The sequence below is a fragment of the Cydia amplana genome, chromosome 3 (genome assembly GCF_948474715.1).
Source record: "Cydia amplana chromosome 3, ilCydAmpl1.1, whole genome shotgun sequence".
In the NCBI taxonomy this organism is placed as follows: Eukaryota; Metazoa; Arthropoda; class Insecta; order Lepidoptera; family Tortricidae; genus Cydia; species Cydia amplana.
In genome coordinates this window covers 14,164,564-14,187,795 of record NC_086071.1, presented here as the reverse complement: position 1 = coordinate 14,187,795, position 23,232 = coordinate 14,164,564, and the positions used below count along the sequence as shown (strand labels likewise).

At 40.3% G+C, this 23,232-nt stretch overlaps 1 protein-coding gene across 1 annotated transcript in view; it reads left to right on the top strand.

The window, feature by feature from the left end:
- The window catches only part of LOC134662835 (liprin-beta-1), a 31,974-nt gene extending 8,945 nt beyond the window's left edge, over window positions 1-23,029 (top strand). Inside the window, exons 4-13 of the mRNA XM_063519158.1 lie at window positions 7,599-7,751; window positions 9,731-9,878; window positions 14,380-14,539; window positions 15,519-15,735; window positions 16,207-16,417; window positions 16,733-16,897; window positions 18,584-18,695; window positions 18,763-18,859; window positions 20,054-20,173; window positions 22,809-23,029. Of these exons, the coding sequence (XP_063375228.1) occupies window positions 7,599-7,751; window positions 9,731-9,878; window positions 14,380-14,539; window positions 15,519-15,735; window positions 16,207-16,417; window positions 16,733-16,897; window positions 18,584-18,695; window positions 18,763-18,859; window positions 20,054-20,173; window positions 22,809-22,883 (1,458 nt within the window). The 3' untranslated portion in view covers window positions 22,884-23,029. The remainder of the gene's footprint in view (window positions 1-7,598; window positions 7,752-9,730; window positions 9,879-14,379; window positions 14,540-15,518; window positions 15,736-16,206; window positions 16,418-16,732; window positions 16,898-18,583; window positions 18,696-18,762; window positions 18,860-20,053; window positions 20,174-22,808) is intronic.
- Window positions 23,030-23,232: the final 203 nt, after the last annotated feature.

Below are 23,232 nucleotides of genomic sequence, written 5' to 3'. Positions count from 1 at the left end.
TAAATTATACGTAAATTTGTTCACGAAGACGCCGTGTACCGGCTCTTCACGGCATAATATTTTTTATTTGCTGTAATTCTCTACAAATCGACACTAAAAGTATCCAAAAATCAAAATATGGAGTTCCGTTTGAGCAACACGCATTACAGTTTTGCCTTTAACAGTAATTGAGTTGTTGTGTGATTTTGAAAGCTAGATAACTAAACTAGCAAATTATTACCTACTTATATTTTTACTCACAAATACAACACAGAAATTCAATCCCAAATGTAAACTTTCGTACAATTTCCATACATTGACGACATCACTCAAAATTCTTCTTCGAGTCAGATGGCCGCTGGCCTTGGATCGAAGCAGACGCGTACGTCGTTGTAGCTCGTTTTTGACATTATTTAGACATTTCATCATATACGCATACGAAAATGTATACCAGTAGATAAATTGTATTTCAAAAAATAGGGTAAATAAATTTATTTAAAATTTGATTTGTTGTTATTTACAGGTCGTAACGATCGAAAACAGCAGTAAACTATCCTAAAACAATACGATTACAATTGAATTTAAGTAACTTGTTCCTTCAAAACCCGCTTAAAATGAAAAAAGTTTAAAGACTCGTTTTACTGATTGGGATTGATTTTCATTATGCTGGTATCAATTTTGCGTAATTAAAAAAAAGTATATGACTTCTGTACGTCAATGACATTTGATGTCAATTGTAATCTTGTATTTACGTTAGAGAATATTATATATTCATTTAAATATTACTTACCTATTAATACGAAGCGTAATTCGTTTAATACCTGAAAGTCTTAGTGTCTACACCTACTTTGTTGCCGTTCGTTCCGTCTATATGTGTGCGATTACGTGCTGTTCTCAATAATCAAGAAACAAGCCATAATCTTCAAGAATAAAATAACAGCAAGACCAGCATTTAGTACTAACTAGTTTTTGCGGATTTGGAGACAAGAGATGAAGCTTACAGGCTAATACCGCTGCGGTCTGGTTATTGTTATGTGTATATATCGAGTATTATATAAATTTACTATAAAATAACAATGTTTTATTTCAATGACATTATGTGCGTAGGTATGTATGTTTCGGTGATTATAAGAATTTTGTCCACACAATAATTGTGCAAAGCAGAGACTGCATCATGCTTTCTTTCCGGTATAAGCGGTATGGTACCGTTATTATTTATCAATACCGGTTCGTTTTGAAGGTAAAACTATACCGGTTGAAATACAAAGTACGGTACCGGTATAAAATTACAGCAGGGACAACCATTTTTATAGGTGTACAGTCAGCTGCAGAGAAAAGGTACGACCAGATAGATAATTGTATGCAGGGGTGGTACCTTTTCTCTGCAGCTAGCTGTACCTAAACCATCATTGACCGAGCGTTGGCGAAGGTCTCCGTTTCAACTTGGGCAAAAATGCTTTCGTATGTCCGAATTCTTCTCCTTTGCATATCACATTTCTCAACTGATTCTCGTGAAAATTTGGTAGTCCGATATAATTATTCGGTTTCTTTTTTTTTTGAACAATTTAAAATAGGCAGAAATAGTCATAAAGGACTTAAGCGCCAGTAGGGTCTGTGACACTTAAGACCACTGCGATTATTAGGTACTTACTGGCCCCTATTTCACCACGACCACGGTGACAGGTGCGACAGTTGTCGACATCACTGTTGCTGACGTCACAGGCCTCCATAGGCTACGGTAACCGCTTACCATCGGACGGGCGATGTGCTTGTTTGCCACCAACATTTTAATAAATAAATAAACTCCATTAAATTTGCCACTAAAAAATTCTTATTTTGCGAAGCTAATGACAATTGTCACAAGAAACACGGCAACTGTATCGAAATTGCGACACAGAACTCATTTCCTGTCAAGACTTACCGAAAATTCTTTGAAAAATCTTGTGACAATTGTCACAAGATTTTTTCGCGAGAGAAATGTCTGTTTTATCCGATATAATAAAGTTTTTTTTAATAATAGGTACAATGACGGTGGCAAACACGAATACGGCCCGCCCGATGGTAAGCGGTAACTGTATTATTAAATTGTACAACGGGACTTAATCGCGTATCTAAGTTTTAAGATTTACCTCCGACGTTTCGAGGACGGCGTTGTCCCCGTGGTCTCGGAGAAGACTGGCTTAAGTTGACATCAGCATCTTCTAACCGCGCGAGTTTTTCGAACTACCCGCACTTGGTCTTGTTTATCCGCTTGAACGTTTTGCGGTTCCGTTGTACAATTTAATAATGTGTAAAAATCGTGAAAGTTTAAATCAGTGTTAGCGGTAACTGTAGTCCATGGATGCCTATGGCGTCAATAACAGTGATGTTTTTGTCGTACCTGTCACCGTGGTGAAATAGGGGCCAGATTACGCCGCGCCGCGTGGAACGTGAGGTGCATTGGGGTAAATGCATACCATTCACTCAAGGAAAATAATCTCCCTTATAAGATCACTCGTGTGTCTGCCATTTTGTTAAAGCCAATTTTCACCGTAACTACTGGACTAGTTCAATTGAAATTTAGTACACATATGTCAAGTAAGGAAGTAGTAAGTCGGTGATCCGAAGATGAGTTACGTAAATAAATGAACTTTTAACTTTGCGGCGATTTTTGGTATCATGTGACATATCAGATATAATACATAATTATAAGTAAGTGAGCAAAAATGTACCATAACCTAACTCAGAATTGTATTACATAAATACATATACAAAAAATAGTTCAACGCCAAAAGATTAATGGAAGACCTATGTCCTATAATAGGTGAGTTGGTCTTAAACAAAAAATATGCAATAAAAATGTGTAACTGTGGAACCCATAGTGAATCCTACTCGTACATGATCGGTTTTTATATTATGTTCCTATAAGATATTTTCTACTTTATACTTTATAAGTGTACCTACATAATATTTACTTATAAGCAGTTGTCACGTAAAATATTTGTAGATTTTTTTGGAAGTATGTGTCACATCATCATCATCTTCCTCGCGTTGTCCCGGCATTTTGACACGGCTCATGGGAGCCTGGGGTCCGCTTGGCAATTAATCCCATAAATTGGCGTGGGCACTAATTTTTATGAAAGCGACTGCCATCTGACCTTCCAACCCATAGGGGGTAAACTAGGCTCTTATTGGGATTAGTCCGGTTTTCTCACGATGTTTTCCTTCACCGAAAAGCGACTGGTAAATATCAAATGATATTTCGTACATAAGTTCCGAAAAACTCATTGGTACGAGCCGGAATTGCAATTCGCACGCTCTTACCGCTAGGCCTCCAGCGATTTTTTTGAAGTATGTATAGCACAAAAAAAATATTTAGAAATGTAACATTTAAGGTAGGTAATTAAAATACGGTATAAACATTATTGGAGAAGACTTGGAGGAAGTGTCATAGGGATCTACATTCGATGCGTGGAAAACAAGTTCTTTTGTCTAATTATAATCCATCGGCAAGCACGCGAGCGCATAAAACGAAAATCATTTTTTTTTCACTCCCTAAAATTCCCTTAACCTAATAACAGTAAAACAAAAAATAAAATATAGAGGGTTACCAACCAGCCAAAGAATTATAAGTAGATATATGCACTTATCCCAACGCACCTCACGTTCTACTCTGCACGGGGTTCATTGCCGCTCCTACCGCCGTAAGTAACTATCAACACCTACATTATCAAGGCTACGATCGAAGATAATCGCTTCAGCACTGAAATAATACCGGTGGAATACCGGTATAATATTTTTTATTTTAATTGTATTAATTTAATAGTGAAACAAAAGGCGAATATACCACATAAAAGTAAATCGGTAAAGATATTAGGGGTACATTAGCCAACACTGTTTCCATATATTTTCAAATTTTATTTTGTCCGCCTTAATTAAATTTTGCACCCTGCCGGAACTTTATTTATTTAAATTCTCATTTAATTGATTTTGAGCCTTATGAAAAGTCGTATAGAGTAGTAAATAAAATTTTACATCTGACTTAATGACATCTGGTTTTATTCGGTTTAACTTTAGAAAACGCGTATCTCGACAAAGCCATAATGTAGAAAATTGTCAACAACCAAATGAATTATTAGAATTTAAATACGTCACGTGTGACATGAACAGACAAGGAAAGCAAGATTAAATGTATTGTTTCTCTTTCTTCTTTCAATGGAACGCTTTTCCTAAAAGGAGGCCACTAAACTCAAAACGCTATCTTAAAAAAAACTTGATGGGTCAGTGACCTGTCCCAGTAAAGTGAGGTAGTGTGCGTGAAGTGCGCTTGTGTGTGAAATGGGGTAAATTGACAGAATCTGAAAATTTACCCACCTCTACCGTCACCTTAAGTTTTAAATAAAACTGCTACTGTTGTATCCACATAATATTGCAATAAAGACAATTAACAATTTCGTATTCATGTCCATCTTCAATGTAGATTTAATGCTAATGTAATCCTTACTGACCCCGGCTTAAACAATTTCGTTAGCAATACAGCATTCCTTGCTAATATTCAGAGGATCCAAACCGTATAAAATGCAATTAATGCCCCAAAAGGCTTTTAAGGCCGTTGCGAGTTGCGAGCACTAAAAGGTTTAATAGTGATATTCCGTTTGATAATTTCGCAAGAGGAAATACCATTTAGGAGTGCTTTAAAAGTACATAGATACGAAGACAAGACGTCACACAAAGATAATGACGCAAACTTTCTCAAGACTTGTTTAATTCGACACTGCCATAGTACGATCGTTCGATAGTTACTTTTTACGCACGTGAAGCACAGAGCACAAGGCAAAGAAAACCTATCTACTTATACCTATACTATTATTAGAGTACGCTTCATAACTGACCATTAATCGAAAGTGAAAATTGCGCATCTTTGTCTAATATAAACTGGCACTGTTCACGCTACTCACGCATAGTTTTTTTAGTTATTAACCGCTCAAATCTAATTATGACTGTCGGCTTCTAGGAATTTTAATTCATAATGTCTCAATTACACTAATCCATTCGCGCAAAACGATCATCGTGATTCAGGAGCCCAGTGTATCGACACAAAAAATACGAGCGTTTTATTGAAACGTCTATAGGTACTTACCGCTTAAGTTAGTATTGAAATATGTCTCACTCATAAATAGGTACATAATATTCAAAACTGGCGATTTCACCAAGCTTTCAGAAATTTGTGGACCTATTTGTTATTTTATGGAGGAATTGTATGAACACGTATTTTGGTTATGAAAGGTTGTCTGTCAGCATCATTATACTTCAAGGAGAAGTCACGTCTGCTGAACAAGCAATTAGGCTGCACATTCTGTGGCGCCCATAGAATTGGTCCTGTTAGCGTAGGTATATTTACAAAATGTGGGTGTCTAAAACTGCAAAAGTGCTTTATATACAAGGCAAGGGAAGGGTTGAATTAAATTAAGTTAAAAAAAATATTATTTCATCGCGGATAGTATGAAATATCGGCTTCGTCTTTCCTTTAGAAAGGCACCATGAACGAAAATTCATGTTATCCATGGTGAAGGAAAATTTAACTTGAAATTGGTTAAAACTCGCGTATTTTGTTTTAATCAAGGAATTATTACCTAATTTACGTGGGCTTTCTAACATAAGATCAGTGTATCCAAACATTTTTAGTTATACACCGCGGGATTTAATAATCCGAAAGATTTAAACCAACGATTTTAGAGCCTAATTAGAGTATATAAAGTTATATAACATATAGTCCAAAAACCCATAATTTAAGAGATATTAATTATTTAAAACAAATCACAAGTTAAAAAATCTCAATTCTAACACACCCTAACGCGTGACGTAGCCACCAACTAATTTTACACGCAGACTCACTAACTGCATGGTTATTACTTATTACTCTTATTAGCCAGTTTGGTATCTATCCTACAAAAAGGTTTCACTACCGAAATTTTGTTCTGTTCTCAATCGAAAAAGTGAAAACTATTTACTTTCACGATAACTGGCTGATAGTTTGAAATTGATGTCACTAAAATGACATTTTTCATTAGTATGAAGTAATAATTTACTGATTGTCACGCAAGATAAAATCTTAAACATTTGATTGACTGTAATAGATAAAATACGCCATGCCGCATTATCCTCCGGCTCATTTAGCGGATATTCACATTGTGTACGGATTTGGAAACCCGAAGAACTATGTGGTTCCGGCACGACGGACCCACTTCAGCCTAGAAGTTCGTAAATTGGCTAGACGAACAATACCCTGAGGGGTGGATTGGCCGTGGAAGCAACGTCCTAACCTGGCCTGGCCCACCCGGTCACCCGACTTAACACCATTGGTTTTTTTCTATGGGGAACTCTGAAAGATAAGGAATACTCAACACCAGTGAACTCTGGAGAAGAATTATTAAGAATTCAAACGACTTCCGAAGAAATAAATAACAGTTTTGTAAACCTAAATAATGAAATCCTTTTAAAATTAAATCTTTGTGCTGAAAACGGTGGTACACACTTCGAAAACCTAATTTATTAAATTAATAAAAAGCGTAATTGTTTAACATAGTTGTTTATTTTACTTTACTCAGTATAAATCAACATATCGAGAATTTAAAATAAGTATTGATAAGCATGATCGATATTTTAACAAAAGATCATTGATTTTAACAAAGTAATCATCCCTTTCCAGCTGTAGTATGAGTTAAAACAATAAGAGGCATGATTTCTTTCGGATAGAATCATAGTTAATGGCTTTGGTTACCTCAGTCAAAGGAAAAGATTTTATCGCAAAGTTTCAACAATAATAACAATATAAATGCACTGTACTGTTGTAGTAACTAATAAAATTTTGATACAATTTGTGGTATTTTGTGGTGCCAATAAATTGAAATAATTTCAACGTAAACATCATCCTAGACATGTCCTAGACATAATTTGATACTTCTTGTCATGGAACACAAGTCACTGCATTCGCCGTGCATCGTATGATATCGGAGTGATTCGTGAAATGTCATACTCGCTCTCTGTTTCTCTACTTGAGATTAATTAAACTTGCTCACTCTCTGGAGTAAAGGTTTGTTCACAAAGAAGCGGTAAATTAAAATGATTTAATTTGTACTGAAATAGTAGTTTAATTAAAACACATAATTGGAGTTGAACCCATGTTGATATAACATTATTTACTCGTATTGTCGTTAAATCTTTCGGGTTATTAAATCCCGCGGTGTATACTGAATATTAATGATAAATCACATGCTTTTCGGTGAAGTGCCGTAACTATGAAATAAAATTAGAAGGAATTACTTATGGCGCGCGTGAAGTCGTTAACTCGCACATGACCAGCGTAGGAATAGCCCATGGATTTCCTTACTTCCAAAAAGAGAGGTCTGTACCCAAATAATGGTACCGGCTTTTTACTATATTTAAGATATGCATATAGGTAACTGATGCCCTGATGGTAATAGGTGAATAGCGATGTATTAGTAAAATGATCAGTTTAAATGTTTCATTCGCATGCGACACTTACGGCCTTCCATGTATTCCTAAGTTACACAATCAAGTTGACAAATATTATGGCCACCACCTGCACTGGTATTAAAAAATAACCTTATTCTTTTCAGGAAATGCTACAGCGTTCGTCGTTAGAGACACAGAAGTTGGAGTTACTGTCGAAGTTGAGTGAAGTCCGGTTGCAAGCGGCGGCTCGAGGCGTACTCGAGCGGTCGCCACCGCCGCCTGACACCACGCCCGTGGCCCGTCCAGCTCCGCCCAGGGTAACTTAATACTAGTAAATTATACAACAAGGGCATAAAGCGACACCTTTTATCCGAGGCAATTTATATAGGTCGAGGATAAAATAGGACATTTATATAGGTGTAAAGAACTTTTATTTCTCAAAGAAATTTACATTTTGCTTAATGGGAAAAAATACATAAAATACAAGTATTTATCTTGAATTACAAGAGCATCAAAAGAGCAGTTTACATTAGTAGGTAGTCACTATTTTATCTATAAAATAAAAACTAATATTAAATACATATTATAACTATGTATTAACTATTAACTAATAGTAACTAAGATAATCTTTACATTTACATTATATATACATTTGTAATATACGTTTTTTGTAACTTTCTAATTTTGATGACTGTTATGAATGTTATGGTTCACAATCTTCCCAATTAGGCATTAGGTTAGCAATAAATTGGGTTCAGATAAATGAAACTTGTCTGCGATATAAAACATGTAAAAGATCATATTATGTACTACGAGGGGTATTCAAAATATTCTCGGTATGAGAATGAAAACAAACAAGTACGAAAAGTTTGATATTTTTATTTTTCAATATACTCCCCCCCTATGTTCATACACTTAAAAGATCGATCAATTATTTTTTTTAATCCCTCGTAAAAATATTTTTTATCTTTCGTGTAAAAATGCTCCTCCACTGCCGCCTTCAATGCTTCATCGTCAGAAAATTTATTTCCACGCAGATCCTTTTTAAGATTGGGGAGCAAAAAGAAGTCGCTGGGGGCTAAGTCCGGACTATACGGTGGGTGAGTAACAGTTTTAAACCCACGTTCAACAATAGCTGCCTTGGCAATATGAGCAGTATGGACGGGGGCGTTGTCATGCAGAAGCAGAATACCTTTGGTTAACTTTCCTCGCCTCTTTTCTTTAATTACATCCTTTAATTGACGTAGAATGTTAGCGTAGTACTGTCCTGTGATATTTACACCTTTTTCTTTATAATCGATTAGTAATACTCCTTCACAATCCCAAAATATCGTGGCCATGACCTTGCCAGCTGAAGGGATGACCTTCAACTTCTTGGGATGAGCTGAACCCTTAATGTGCCACTGCATGGACTCTTGTTTACTCTCTGGGTCATAATGATGAACCCAGGTTTCATCTCCAGTAACTATTCTTTGCAGCACCTCATCAGGATTTTCACCGCACAGGTCAATAAAATCGGAACAACAAGCTACACGCATGTCTTTTTGAAGCCGAGTCAGCATTCGCGGAACCCATCTTGCACTTACTTTTGACATATTAAGATGGTCATGTATAATATCATGTACGGTACCAATAGAGAGATTGGTTACTTGTGCTATAGATTTTACCTTCACTCGACCATCTTCCAATATAAGTTTTTCCACTTTATCAATATTTTCTTGTGAAGTAGCTACTACAGGCCGGCCAGGTCTAGGGTCATCTTCAATACTCTCCCTTCCGCGTTTAAACTCGCTTGACCACTTTTGAATGGTAGATAAAGAAGGAGCAGACTCACGGTAAACACAATCCATTTCCTCTTTTATGGTTTTTTGATTTTTACCCTGTTTTGTCAAGAATTTTATCACGCATCGATGTTCTAATTTAGTTAACATTGTCAATTCGCACAGGATGTTCATGTTTGTTCAGCAATTGCAGAAAAACAAAAGACTATCTCGGTTCGAATTATACTTTTTTTTAATGTCAATGAATAAACCTTAGCGGCCAGTAACGAAAGAAATTTTAGAAGAGATCGTAAGATATCAATACCGAGAATATTTTGAACGCCCCTCGTAGGTCTCTTGGGGTACCCGGGGATACGCCGTCCCGTACGCTGCGTACATACATTTTGACTGCAAGACTTCTTTAGAATGACACAATACGCAGCGTACGGAGACCAAAAATTCTGTAACCTCAGCCAAACCTGTCTCATATGATGTTTCTTTATCGCGTGATAAATATCGCCTCCCGTTATCCCCAGACGCCGCCAGCGAACTACGGTCGGCAGATCGAGCGCAACACGCACGTGTACTCGTCTCTGCCGCGCTCGTCCGTGCTGGCCGCGGGCTTCGGTAAACAACACACCATGGTGGTGGCGCGCGGGCGCGGACACTCCGTGCCCAACCTAGGTCGGGCTCGCGTCGAGCATGCCGTGTGCTTGTGTCCCAGCCCCAAGCCACAAAATAGATACAGTACAGAAGTCAATCACATGTATGTACTTCACTTTTCATACCTACGCTCGGCGGTCGCTCTAGGGTTGTCAACTATGATTTATGCACAAAAAACTATCGTAGTAACGTGATAGTGGCACTCGTATCTAGTAGTGGCCGGGGCGGGGTGCATAGGTACCTACCTACCTAACTGTCCTCTTTAACGTTAAAACGAACCATCGAAATACAAGCAGATACTTACTTACCTCTCTGAAACCACTGGTAGCTTAAAAAACGACAATTCATCGTTTTATGTTGAATTCAAACAACCGTCCACTGAACAGTTATAATAACTTTTTTTTGTTTCTCCATTATTGCACAAAAAAGTTCACAGACGCGTGTCTCAAGCGGATGGCACTCGCGCTCGCACTGGTCCCAAGCGGTCCGAGATATCGTGTCCGTGAGCAGTGTCTATGTGTGCGTTGCTCGAGCGCACTTTGTATGTAGGTTGATTTCTGTACTGTATCTATTTTGTGCCCAAGCCCTGTGCCCTGCGCTTTGTGCCCAAGGCCCAGCCGAGATCACTATCCTACAGTGGGCCAAGAAACTGGTCTACCACTTTTGACAAAAGTTTCTGCGATATCTAACAGTTGAGACAATGACGTACAGTTGACGTACGTGTGTCGACCTTGTTGTCTCATGACGTTCAAACGAACCTCAACCGTAGGGTGGTAGACCACTTTCTTGGCCCACTGTACATCGACAAAAGCCGAACGACAATTAAAAATGTATTGGGGTGATAGATACTACGAAGTCATGTGAATATTGGCGCTTTCTATCAGCGATTGTGATCTTGGCTAGGCCCCCTGTTCCCTGCCTGTATCAGCATTGGTTATTTGCTTCGCTATGCCGGAATACTCACTGTACTGGAGTCCCGGGATGTCAATGTTACCACCTAAGAAGTCCATATTTATTTTATAGCAAACATATATATACACACACACAGAAGCAAATAAAGGTGATTGAGAATTGTAATTGTGAAAAAAAGGTAAAAACCCGCGCGACGGCCTTCTCTTCCGTTGCAAGTTTCGCGCGACGCGCCATATCTTTTGATCCTTTCTTTACGTCCCTCTTAAGTATCTAGTTAAAAAAAAATGTGTACTGCGTTATACCGAGGATTCAATCGAAACGGGACCTAGGTAAGTAGGTATTGGCGCGCGTTTATTGAGCTTTGAAGTAGGGATTTGCGTCTCATCTCTATATGGGTCAGGACGCCTTTGAACTCATTTCCGATAACAGAATGTATTCAATCTCCATTATCAGCACAAAGGAAAATACTTTCCGCGTGTTTTAGTATTTTTTGGAGAAGAGTTGACGATTCTAGTTATGTTAATACTAGCTGATGCCCGCGACTTCGTACGCGTGGATTTGTATATTGGTGGTTGTATATTCTACATTAGCTTAGAACATTATGCAGCAAGAGATTGCGGTAGGACGGTTAATCATTTGTTAATTACTAATATTATACAACGCATGAGACTTTGTCTTTCACAACCTACGAAGTTTCAAGCCCCTAACTGAATAAAATTGTCCTCGATATAATCCCTCTAAACCCCCTTAGAAGATTTTCATGTCCTCTATTTAATAAAACCTACTACCTAACTACCTATTTACGAAGTTTGAAGTTCCTAGCTTTAAATAAAATTTGAACCCTATACAAACTTTCAACCCCTTTTTAACCATTTTAGGGGATGATTTTTTTAAAAGCTGAAATTATTTTTCTTGTATTCTAATAATATGCCTTTATACAACGATTCAAGTCCCGCACTCAAAAAAATGTTTGGCCTCCATACAAATTTTCAACCCCTTTTTCACCACCTCGTGGGACGAATTATCAAAATCTCTGACATTAGTTTTCTTCTCTTTTGATAAAATACATTTTTACGAAGTATCAAGTTTGTAGCTTTAAATAAAATTTGAACCCTATACAAACTTTCAACCCCCTTTTTAACCCTGTTAGGGGATGAATTTAACAAAACGCTAAAATAACTTTTCCTGTCTTCTAATAATATCCCCAAATAGAAAGATTCAAGTCGCGCGTTCGAAAAAATGTTTGATATCCATACAAACTTCCAACCCCTTTTTCACCACCTTAGGGGATGAATTATCAAAAACGCTGAAATTAGTTTTCTTGTATCTTAATTTAATACCTTTTTGCAAAGTTTCAAGTTCCTAGCTTAAAATAAATTTGCACCCTAAGACGAACTTTCATCCTCTTTTTATCCCCCTTAGGGGTTGAATTTCCAAAAACGTAGCAATTACTTTTTTTGTAATCGGCTATTATGCCTTTCTAAGAAGTTTCAAAGCATTTGTAATGGATTAAAACTTATAACCCCTTTTTAAACCTGTTGAGGGATGAATTTTACAAAACGCTGTAATTATTTTTCCTGTATTTTAATAATATCCCGAAATACAAAGATTCAAGTCCCGCGTTCGAAAAAATGTTTGATATCCATACAAACTTTCAACCCCTTTTTCACCACCTTAGGGGATGATAATTCAAAAACGCTGAAATTAGTTTTCTTGTATTTTAATAACATATATTTTTACGAAGTTTCAAGTTCCTAACTTAAAATAAAATTTGAACTCCATACAAACTTTCAACCCCTTTTTAACCCTGTTAGGGGATGAATTTTACAAAACGCTGAAATAACTTTTTCTGTCTTCTAATAATATCCCCAAATACAAAGATTCAAGTCCCGCACTCTCAAAAATATTTGATCGCCGTACAAACTTTCAACCCCTTTTTTACCACCTCGGGGGATGAAGTTTTAAAAACGCTGAAATTAGTTTTCTTGTTTTTTAATTTAATACCTTTTTACGAAGTTTCAAGGTCCTAGCTTAAAATAAAATTTGCACCCCAGGACAAAGTTTCATCCCCTTTTTTACCCCCTTAGGGGTTGAATTACCTAAAATGTCGCAATTCCTTTTTTTTGTCATCGGCTATTATGTCTTTCTAAGAAGTTTCAAAGCATTTGTAATGGATTCAAACTTTCAACCCCTTTTTAACCCTGTTAGGGGATGAATTTTGAAAAACGCTGAAATTACTTTTCCTGTCTTATAATAATATCCCCATATACAAAGTTTCAAGTCCAACACTCACAAAAATATTTGATCTCCATACAAACTTTCAACCCCTTTTTTACCACCCTGGGGGATGAATTTTCGAAAACGCAGAAATTAGTTTTCTTGTTTTTTAATATAGTACATTTTTACAAAGTTTCAAATTCCTAGCTTAAAATAAAACTTGCACCCCATACAACCTTTCATCCCCTTTTCAACCCCCTTAGGGGTTGAATTTTTCAAAATCGCTTCTTATCTCTTGTACACTTTATAAATTCAACCTAGTGTGCAAATTTCAACTTTCTAGCTTTTGTAGTTTCGGCTCTGCGTTGATGAATCAGTCAGTCAGTCAGTCAGTCAGTCAGTCAGTCAGTCAGGACACTTGCATTTATATATATAGATTTGATTCAGTTGTATTCCGAGTATTTCAGATATTACTTTTTTTTTATTTAAGTTATCAACGTTTAATTGAAAAAATGTAGAAACATGATATTACATACTTTGTGCCATCTTCCTAAAAATACATAGGTACCTCCATTGATGCTTGCGCTTAAATCATTCTGGCAATTTTTGTAGGTATTGGCTGTCAAATATTGCTTTAAATGTTGTCTTTAGGTTAAGGTACGAGCATAGTATATACGTCGTATGTCAGCCGTATTTAAGCAGGGACCCGGCCACCCTTGCCTCGGGGCTTTAAATGAACGTCTCTTTATAATGGATAACCCAGTGACAGGCTTACATTTTCAAATTGACAACTCATTTTAATGATAGTATATGAATAAAGCTTGAGTACTTTGCAGTGACAATGTGTGGAATCGTCACCATAAATGTTTAAGTTCTATGAAATAATGAGATTTACAGTGAAGGGGAGTGGGGGAGGTGGTAGACGGACTCATTTTCTTTTTAGCGCTTTTTTTCAACTCTTTCTCTGTGCTTTATGACGAAGATAGAGGACTGAAATTAGCATATGGCCCTAGTCCAGCCCTAGTAGCACGGTCGCATTTTTATCGTTTGTCACCATGCCTGTCACGTTCTAAAAAGTATGTAAGTGCGAAAGTGACGGGCATAGTGTTAGTCGATAAAAATGGAACCATGCTGAGCCCGCAGAACAAAAAGAAAAATGACCTTGTTTGATAAAACTTGAACACAATGCCACTCTCTTCAATTGATCAAATATTTTTTAACCTTTAGTGTTGAAATATAGCTGGTCAACCAAATCTTGTCAGTAAAAAAAGGCGCGAAATTCAAATTTTCTATGGGACGATATCCCTTCGCGCCTACATTTTTCAAATTTGCCGCCTTTTTCTACTGTCAAGATCTGGTTGACCAAGTATAATAAAAAACCACGTGTATACAGCTGAAAAAGAGGAAGCCATACCGCGCGGCAGCCCGTCCCCTTCCCTCCGAGACATGCGGTCGCGGCTCGGCAGCGGCGGCGTGCGTCTCGAGGGCGACGAGCTGCGCTCCTCGCTGCGCGTGCACACGCCGAGTCGCCGCCCACCCGACACCATGCCTTGGTACGTGCAGTACTGGTGTACTAGTGTACATAATGCGCGACCCGTCGCCTTCCCTCCGAGACATGCGGTCGCGGCTCGGCAGCGGCGGCGTGCGTCTCGAGGGCGACGAGCTGCGCTCCTTGCTGCGCGTGCACACGCCGAGTCGCCGCCCACCCGACACCATGCCTTGGTACGTGCAGTACTGGTGTACTAGTGTACATAATGCGCGACCCGTCGCCTTCCCTCCGAGACATGCGGTCGCGGCTCGGCAGCGGCGGCGTGCGTCTCGAGGGCGACGAGCTGCGCTCCTCGCTGCGCGTGCACACGCCGAGTCGCCGCCCACCCGACACCATGCCTTGGTACATGCAGGGCTATAACCGCGAAAATTGAAGTTCGATTGTTCTCTGTCACACTAATTACGCCTTCATTGGAGTAAAAGAAATATTCCCGCAATTTGCGAATTTTAGGTTTCGCGGGAGCCCCTTAGTACTGGGCCCCTATTCGACATGTACAACTGTCAGATTTCGCGTCCACTTCAATTCAACAGTTGAATGAATCGCATGTTCATCAAGTGCGGATAATATCATTTGGTATAACCAATAATTTAACAAACATTTGTTTTATTATTACTTTAAGGTTTATAATGGTTTGGTTTGGTTGTCACCTAGGGATTGCTAATGAATGTAAAATTTTGACACAGGATTGTTCTGAATCACAGACAAGACATCCTCTAGACTGTGCATAGCAGCGCTACCCCCTCTGCCACAAATATACGGTAGTTTTACTCCATTTTCGAGTCAAAGTGTCTTTGTGTGACGTCCGTGTCTTTGAACGGACCAATCACGGCACTATGTTCCGATTCAACGGGAGTTCAACACGAAACGTCAAAAGTCGCTTGTCGAATGAGGCCCCAGATGTACTAGTTTACATAATGCGCGACACTTTGCCTCGAACGTTAGCTACTCGTACTGTCTCGTTCCTAACATGTTTGAGTAATCAGGCAAACAACAGACGTGCGGCAATGGGACTGCGACACCACGTGCGGCTGGCTGGAGCACTTGGGGCTGGAGACGTACGTGCCGGCGGCGCGCGCGTGGCTCGCGCCGCTCGAGCGCGGCGCCCTCGCCGCCGCCTCGCACGCCGCCGTGGAGAAGGAGCTCGCCCTCAAACACCCCATGCACAGGAAGAAGATCGTGCTGGCGCTCACCGATCTCCTGGTGAGTGGGGCAAATCAAATCAAATATCATCTATTGTCAGCCAACTAGGGCCCATAGATACCTTACAAACTAATATACATACAATAATAGGAATCTTCGAAGCCAAAAATTATTTCGGCGACACGGTGGTTTTCTGTTGTGTGTTGTGTGTAAAACCAGGATCGGTTAAGTCTTTGAGTCCTTTGCTTTAAGATTCGATTCAGTTTCAGACTCTAGAAATAAAGTCGAAGCTTGAATTATTTTCGACTCATTAGAGACTGGAGTCTTTTGTAGAGACTGGAGAACAGTCAATTATTTTACATAAAAATTCAAAACGTCTTTACATAAAATTCATGGAATGAATGAGCGGCCAGTTATACCTAACTCTTCGCATGCATGCGCTAAATGCGGACGAAGTGGTCTCCACCACGGCGTATGCTACCGACATGACAGCCCTTCCCCTGTGTATAAGTAACTAGCGTCGTGTCGCAGGGCGGGCACGGGGACCCGCTGCTGACGCTGGCGGGCGCGCTGGACACGGCCGGCACGCTGCGCTGGCTGGAGGACGTGGGCGTGTGCGGCGCGCGCGCGGCCGCCGCCGACGCCGCGCTGGACGGCCGCGCGCTGCACCGCCTCACGCACACCGAGCTGCACCAGCACCTGCGCGTCTCGCACGCGCTGCACGCGCTCGCCGTGCGCCGGGGTACGTACACACACACATACCTTCTAATCCACCCAACCCTTCACTTGGCAAAAAGCGTGGCAGATCGCGAGTTCAAGCCTCCTCTGAGGTCAATAGTAGGTACTACCGATTCTAAAAGAGACAGACAACCAACGGTAATGTCCTCTATTCCGTTGCCAATTTATGGGTTAAACCCCGCCGATAATGATGTTTACCAGTACGTATATAATGGTCGTATTTGTCTACGTAACGAAAGAGCGCGTCTCTTTCAATAGTCAATTTCAAAGTGTCACTTATTCTACCACACGGTTAAAACCACTAATAATTGTCGTGCAGGTATCCAAGTGCTCCGCGACAACAAGTTCAACCCGGACACCATGATCCGGCGCGCGGCCGATGGCTCCGAGCAGGAGGACGTCGCGCGCTGGTCGTCGCACCGCGTCATGCAGTGGCTCAAGCAGATCGACCTGGCGGAGTACGCGCCCAACCTGCGCGGGGCCGGTCAGTACCTATAGCTGCTCAAGCAAATCTTGTCAATAAAAAAACCGACCAAGTGCGAGTCGGACTCGCGCACGGAGGGTTCCGCACCATCAACAAAAAATAGTGCAAAACAAGCAAAAAAACATTCACCCATCCAAGTACTTACCCCGCCCGACGTTGCTTAACTTCGGTCAAAAATCACGTTTGTTGTATGGGAGCCCCACTTAAATCTTTATTTTATTCTGTTTTTAGTATTTGTTGTTATAGCGGCAACAGAAATACATCATCTGTGAAAATTTCAACTGTCACGGTTCGCGAGATACAGCCTGGTGACAGACGGACGGACGGACGGACAGCGGAGTCTTAGTAATAGAGTTCCGTTTTTACCCTTTGGGTACGGAACCCTAAAAAAAGGCGCGAAATTCAATTTTTCTATGGGACAATATCCCTTCGCGCCAACATTTTTCAAATTTGCCGCCTTTTTCTACTGACAAGAGCTGCTTGACCAACTATAGCTACGAAAACCTGCTGCTGAGCATAGATCAACCCCAGCAGCATTTTATGTCCCGCGAACATACCAGGGTGCCTAACCAAAATGACATCGCTTGGACTACGACAGCAAAACGCATTGTCTCGTCACTCTTTCATATTAATGCGACAGTGACAGTTGCATCTCGTTCGCTACGAAGCGTAAACGATTGGCATGTTGGCTATGCACCCTGTGCCACCATGCGGAGCGCTTCTCTGCCCGTGTTCGCCAAAATAGAACTTTAATGCCCGTCATACTATCACAGTCAGTGTCATCAAATCGGTACGCACTGATAGCACATTGGCATCATGCGGTGTAGTGATTTATGCAGATATATGTACTTCGCGGGGCATGGCACAAAGCAATGCTTAGCTTGTACTAATAGTATTTAAATTCACGAATTAATTTCCAAGTGTATCTGCGTGGTGGTGGGTTTGATATGGTTATTGGTTCCCGCCCTCCCCAATCCATCCCTGATGGCGAAATATCATAAAAAGTGTTTCAGTAAATTTGAAAATGGAGCGTGTATGGACTGTCGAGGCTGCAAGTTTTAGATTTAGGTCATAAGGTGGAAATAGCAGACCCTTCAACGCGCACGGATCTATATATGTATTACTAGCTTTTGCCCGCGACTTCGTCTGCGTGGAATTAGTTCCAGCAGTTGAGTAAGTATAGCGCCTGGATAAAACTACTTTGGAATATAATTTATGCTTAATTGCTTACATCAATTTACAGGCGTTTTATTAATTTTCTCATTTCAACCCCCCTTTTCACCCTCTTTAGGGATGACTTCCGACATAAAAACTATCCTATGTTCTTCCACGGGACTCAAACTATTTCTATGCCAAATTTAAACTCAATCCGTTCAGCGGTTTAAGCGTGAAGAGGTAACAGACAGACTGAAAGACAGACAGACATACACACTTTCGCATTTATAATATTAGTATGGATATTAGTATGGATTGAGGTTGTGCAATAAAGAGGATTAGTATTGTATTGTATATGTAAGTATGAATAAAGTATGTGCTGTATTATTTATTTTATTTTATTTTTATTTATTTTATTTTAGTACATGGAAAACCAACAGCGCTACATATATCCAGAAATTACAATAGAATCACAGAGCCAAATATAGGTTCTCAGGTGTTCATGGTGTTTGGTTTTTGTTTGGTTTTCAGGTGTTCATGGTGGCTTGATGCTTCTAGAGCCCAGATTTACGGCCGAACTGCTAGCAGATCTACTGAACATTCCCGCTAACAAGACTCTACTGAGGCGGCATCTGACGCAAAGGTAAATTCGATCTTAACCCATCAGCATTACGGTCGAGTTTACCTTTTTAATATTTATATAATTACAGGTTCAATGACTTACTCGGCCGTGACGTCATTCAGCAAAAGCGGAATGCCGAGCAAACGCTTGGCTACCAGCCTCTGACGGCTACCACTAAGTATAAGGTATGACCACGAATAAGTATGTTGCGTGTTTTTTTTCTTGTGTAGTTTTATCCGATATTTATACAGTTTACACATAATAACTCAGCAAAAAAACAGTGCCTATGTTAAGTATGTCGCGATCAAAACAACTGTATGATAAACTTAACAATTCTAAAGCTTTTGATTCCTCCGAAAACGGTGCCGTCATATGACGGCCGTCATATAGCGGCCGCAAAAGACGGCCGTCTTTACGGTGGCGACATGTGGAAAGTACCACGGCGTCATAAACCACCGTCAAAGCGGCAAATTTGAAAAATGTAGGCGCGATGGGATAACGTCCCATAGAAAATTTTAATTTCGCGCCTTTTCCTACTGACAAGATTTGCTTGATCATCTGTAATTTACTTGGAGGATGAAATATCATCAGAAGAGGAAAATAATCGTAGTACGGAATCATTTATTCAAATCTCGTGTCATTTATTCAAAATGGCGTCACCGCTATCTAATAAAACGTTCACGAAACTATCGACACCGTCATGACGGCCGTCATTTTACGTTACGTCGACAATCAACGTAACGTAACGCCGTCTAGGAAACCGCGCCATCTTGTTTACATAGACAACGTTCTAGTGACGTCAGTCAACGCTATATAGCGGCCGTAATATGACGGCACCGTTTTCGGAGGAATCCAAAGCTTAAGTGTTTATACTGTTATATTGAACTTTAATAAAAAAATATAAAATTGTTGAAAAAAATACGATTCCTGTATATAGGGTAATTCGCCAGTGTAAGGAGAATAGAATTCATTTTTAGTTTAGGGTTTCCAGTTACTAACAGGTGGCCAGTTACTGGCGAATTACCCTAGTATGTATATGAAATTATTTTTTCGGCTCGGGCCCTAATCTGTTAAACAAAAAGCCTTTGCTTCTTTTATGGAGAGGCGTCTCAGGCGCGTGCCAAAGCAACCATGCCGTTACAAGGCAACTATCGTGATAACCTCCTAAAGGCCAAGGTCCTACCTATAGTACCTATTCAGTTCGATGTAAAAATAAAAACCATGTTCAATTGGAACGGAGTCGCTTTTGCTTTGTTTCGTTCAATTTTCAAACAAAGCAAAATCAACTCTAATTCTTTCAATTTAGGTTCAATTTTCAGTGGCACATTTTGGATGTTTCGTTTGAAAATTCATACCTACTCAAAATTGAACCATCGCAGGTACCAAAGAAGAGCCAGTTCTCCCTGAAGCGCAAGAAAAGCAAGGACGAGCTGGAGCTCGCGGAGCTGGTGTGCCCGCTGCACGACGACGGCTCAGGTGACGCTCACAGCACGTCGCCAGTGAGTCACTAACCGCACTAATACACTAACCGGGTAAGGGCCACTTGCACCATTCACTAACCCGAGGTCTAACCGGTTAAACCTGGAGTTACCATGGTTACCAATACAATTGACACTGAGTTAACAGTTTAACCGGTTAACCCCGGGTTAGTGGGATGGTGCAAGTGGCGCTAAGGGCTTCGGGAACTTTCCAAAATGTACTCTAGCTTGACCAATAGGCTACATGACTAATTTTCATTTATGGTATCAATCGATCGGGTTTGTTTTTAGGATCAAATGTCTATATGGGACCCATTGCATTAAAGTAACACAAAAGTCAGAAATTGTAGTCAAAGACCGACAGTCGCACTTCACTCGCGAAACGCCCTATACAAAACGGCCAGAGGCCGTGACGTCAAGGTCTCTGGGAGCCCATCTTGTAGTATGGACAAAACAAGAAAATTGCGTTTTTGCCGGTGAAATATTGCGTTAATGTATATAGTTGCTATACAATATTTTCTTGGATGAAATGTAAGGAATCGAATGGTACCCTTACTTTTATCGTTTTTGGAAGTAAAAAAAAAAACTTAAACTGTCCTGTATTTTTGTAATTTTTCAATATTTTATTTTAATATCCACATTATTGTGATAAATTGCTCGTTTGCTATCTATTTTACTAGATTTTGTTATAAAATTCAACATGTGTCATCAATGTCATCATCCCTATTCGTACGTGACACTCCCATGGTGCTTGGGCGACGGGGGCGGGGGCGGGGCGGGGCTCCTGCCTGCCGCCCCCGCTGTCGACAGGAGCCTACAGGAGCTAGAGCAGGGGTCACCAAATGGCGGACTGCGGTCCGGATCCGGACCGCCGACCTTTATTTTTTTCTTATTTAATAAACTCAAGTAGACCGCGATGGTAGTACTATTTTAAAAACCGGACCCCTGAAGAAACTAATTGATGACCCCTGAGCTAGAGCATAGACTATATAGGAATCCTCTAGACGGAGTTTAGAGCAATTATTTCATGAAACCGATGCTGCCAAAAATACTGGGGTGCGGGGGACGAGGTGAGCGAGTCCCGTGCCGTGATTGGTCCGTTCAAAGACACGGACGTCACACAAAGACACTGACTCGAAAATGGAGTAAAACTACCGTATATTTGTGGCAGAGGGGGTAGCGCTACTATGCTCAGTCTGGAGGATATCTTGTCTGTGAGCTAGAGTGTACGTACGATCAAGCTATAATTTTCCACATTCAATTTATTTGTCAGAATTAGCTATGGCCATCGAAATATTCGTTTGCAAAATGGATATTTCCTTTATTTCTTGTGAGGTTTTACAACTTTTTGGAAAGTTTCCGTAACTTGCACATCTGTAGGGGAGTTGGTTTGGAGACAATTGGTATGTAAAACGCAGATGGCGCTATAGAGCTAAGAGCAGGGGCCCGTATCTCAAAAGCTTGTAACTTGTAATACAAGTGGAAGTCCCTTTCTAACAAAAGGTGTCAAAAAGTGACATCCGCTTGTATTACAAGTTACAAGCTTTTGAGAAACGGTCCCCTGATCACTAATAATTTATAAAACTGAATCGGGACGGGACTAATTCGCGTTCACTTACGTTTTTTATTTGGCCTGTCGTTTCAAACGTGACAATACGTCCGTGCTCACAGGCAGACCGGCGAGGGTTTTTGGAACTATCCTCCCTTCATCTTGATTATTCACTTTACGTTGTCACACAACACTCACGACATCCGATGGTTTGTGACTGGATGTTTTTTCACGTTTACATTTACTAATCACCGGACTCCACGAAGATCAAATCCCTTGTCCCTCATTCTGGTTTTAATTGCGATGTTTTCTGATTTCAATTGCTTCACGTACTTTTCTGCTTGATATAGTAAAGACGTTCCGTTGAGAGGACTTTGGGAAGTGAATTTTTCACGTACTTGTTAAGTAAGTAAAGTGCTATCAATTAAATACAAATTATAGCCTATAGCGTAATCCTAAATATGGTAATCAGCGGAGGCTTAACTTCGAATTATAATGTAAACAAGGCCTATTTGAGGTCTGCTTGAATATTAATTTCCATAAATAAGTTATTGCTAATTTTTTTTAGTTCTTTACTTGTACTTAGGTACTATATGTATTTAATTATAGGGAGTATTACTGCAATGTTCTGCCGCCAGAGTGCAGCACAAGCTCAAACCGTAAACCATAGAGTAACTCATAGTATGTATATATATATACTATGCCGTAAACAGTTTGTTGACAAGTTTTCACAGATTCTTTGTTACATTGAAACCTCAAGGCGGTTTCTTTACTGTTTGTGCAGTTTTGTGTATTGCCTTTTATAAATATTTTAGTTTACTATTTTTTGTGCACTGATTGTCAATTGGTTATCGGGTGTTTGCTGCGGATTTCTATTGCATTTCTATTCTTTTAAATAAAAAAAAACTGGCGTGCACATTTGGTATGGGTTTTATTAAAAATTTAATCACAATAACACGGCAGTTAACCAAGGGCGGAAGCGTTATTTATTATTTTATTTTGGGTAGTTTTGCATTTTATCTAACTAGACGCTTTTATTTTCTTTCTCTTCGGGTCGGGTGTAGTTATATCCCTGTCGCTAGAAAAATAAAGTGGATGTGTTTACAGACGATGAGAGTAAAATCAGCGGAGGGCGTCGCGTCGGCTGTCTCTCCCCCGCGTGACCCCGCGCGCGCGCACTAGCGCCTGCGCGGTGCACGCACACTGGCACCTGCACGGTGCACGCATACTGGCGCCTGCACGGTGCACTCATACTGGCGCCTGCACGGTGCACGCACACTGGCGCCTGCACGGTGCACGCCCACTGGCGCCTGCACGGTGCACGCACACTGGCGCCTGCGCGGTGCACGCACACTGGCGCCTGCGCGGTGCACGCCCACTGGCACCTGCACGGCGTGCACACTAGCGCGTGCACGGTAGCGCCTGTATGTGCGTCTGCGGGCCTACATTAACGCGCACGCGGACCACACGCCACCACCCTTCGCAGCAGCTAATCTACCGTGGACTAATACCGCATGCGTTCTAATTTATC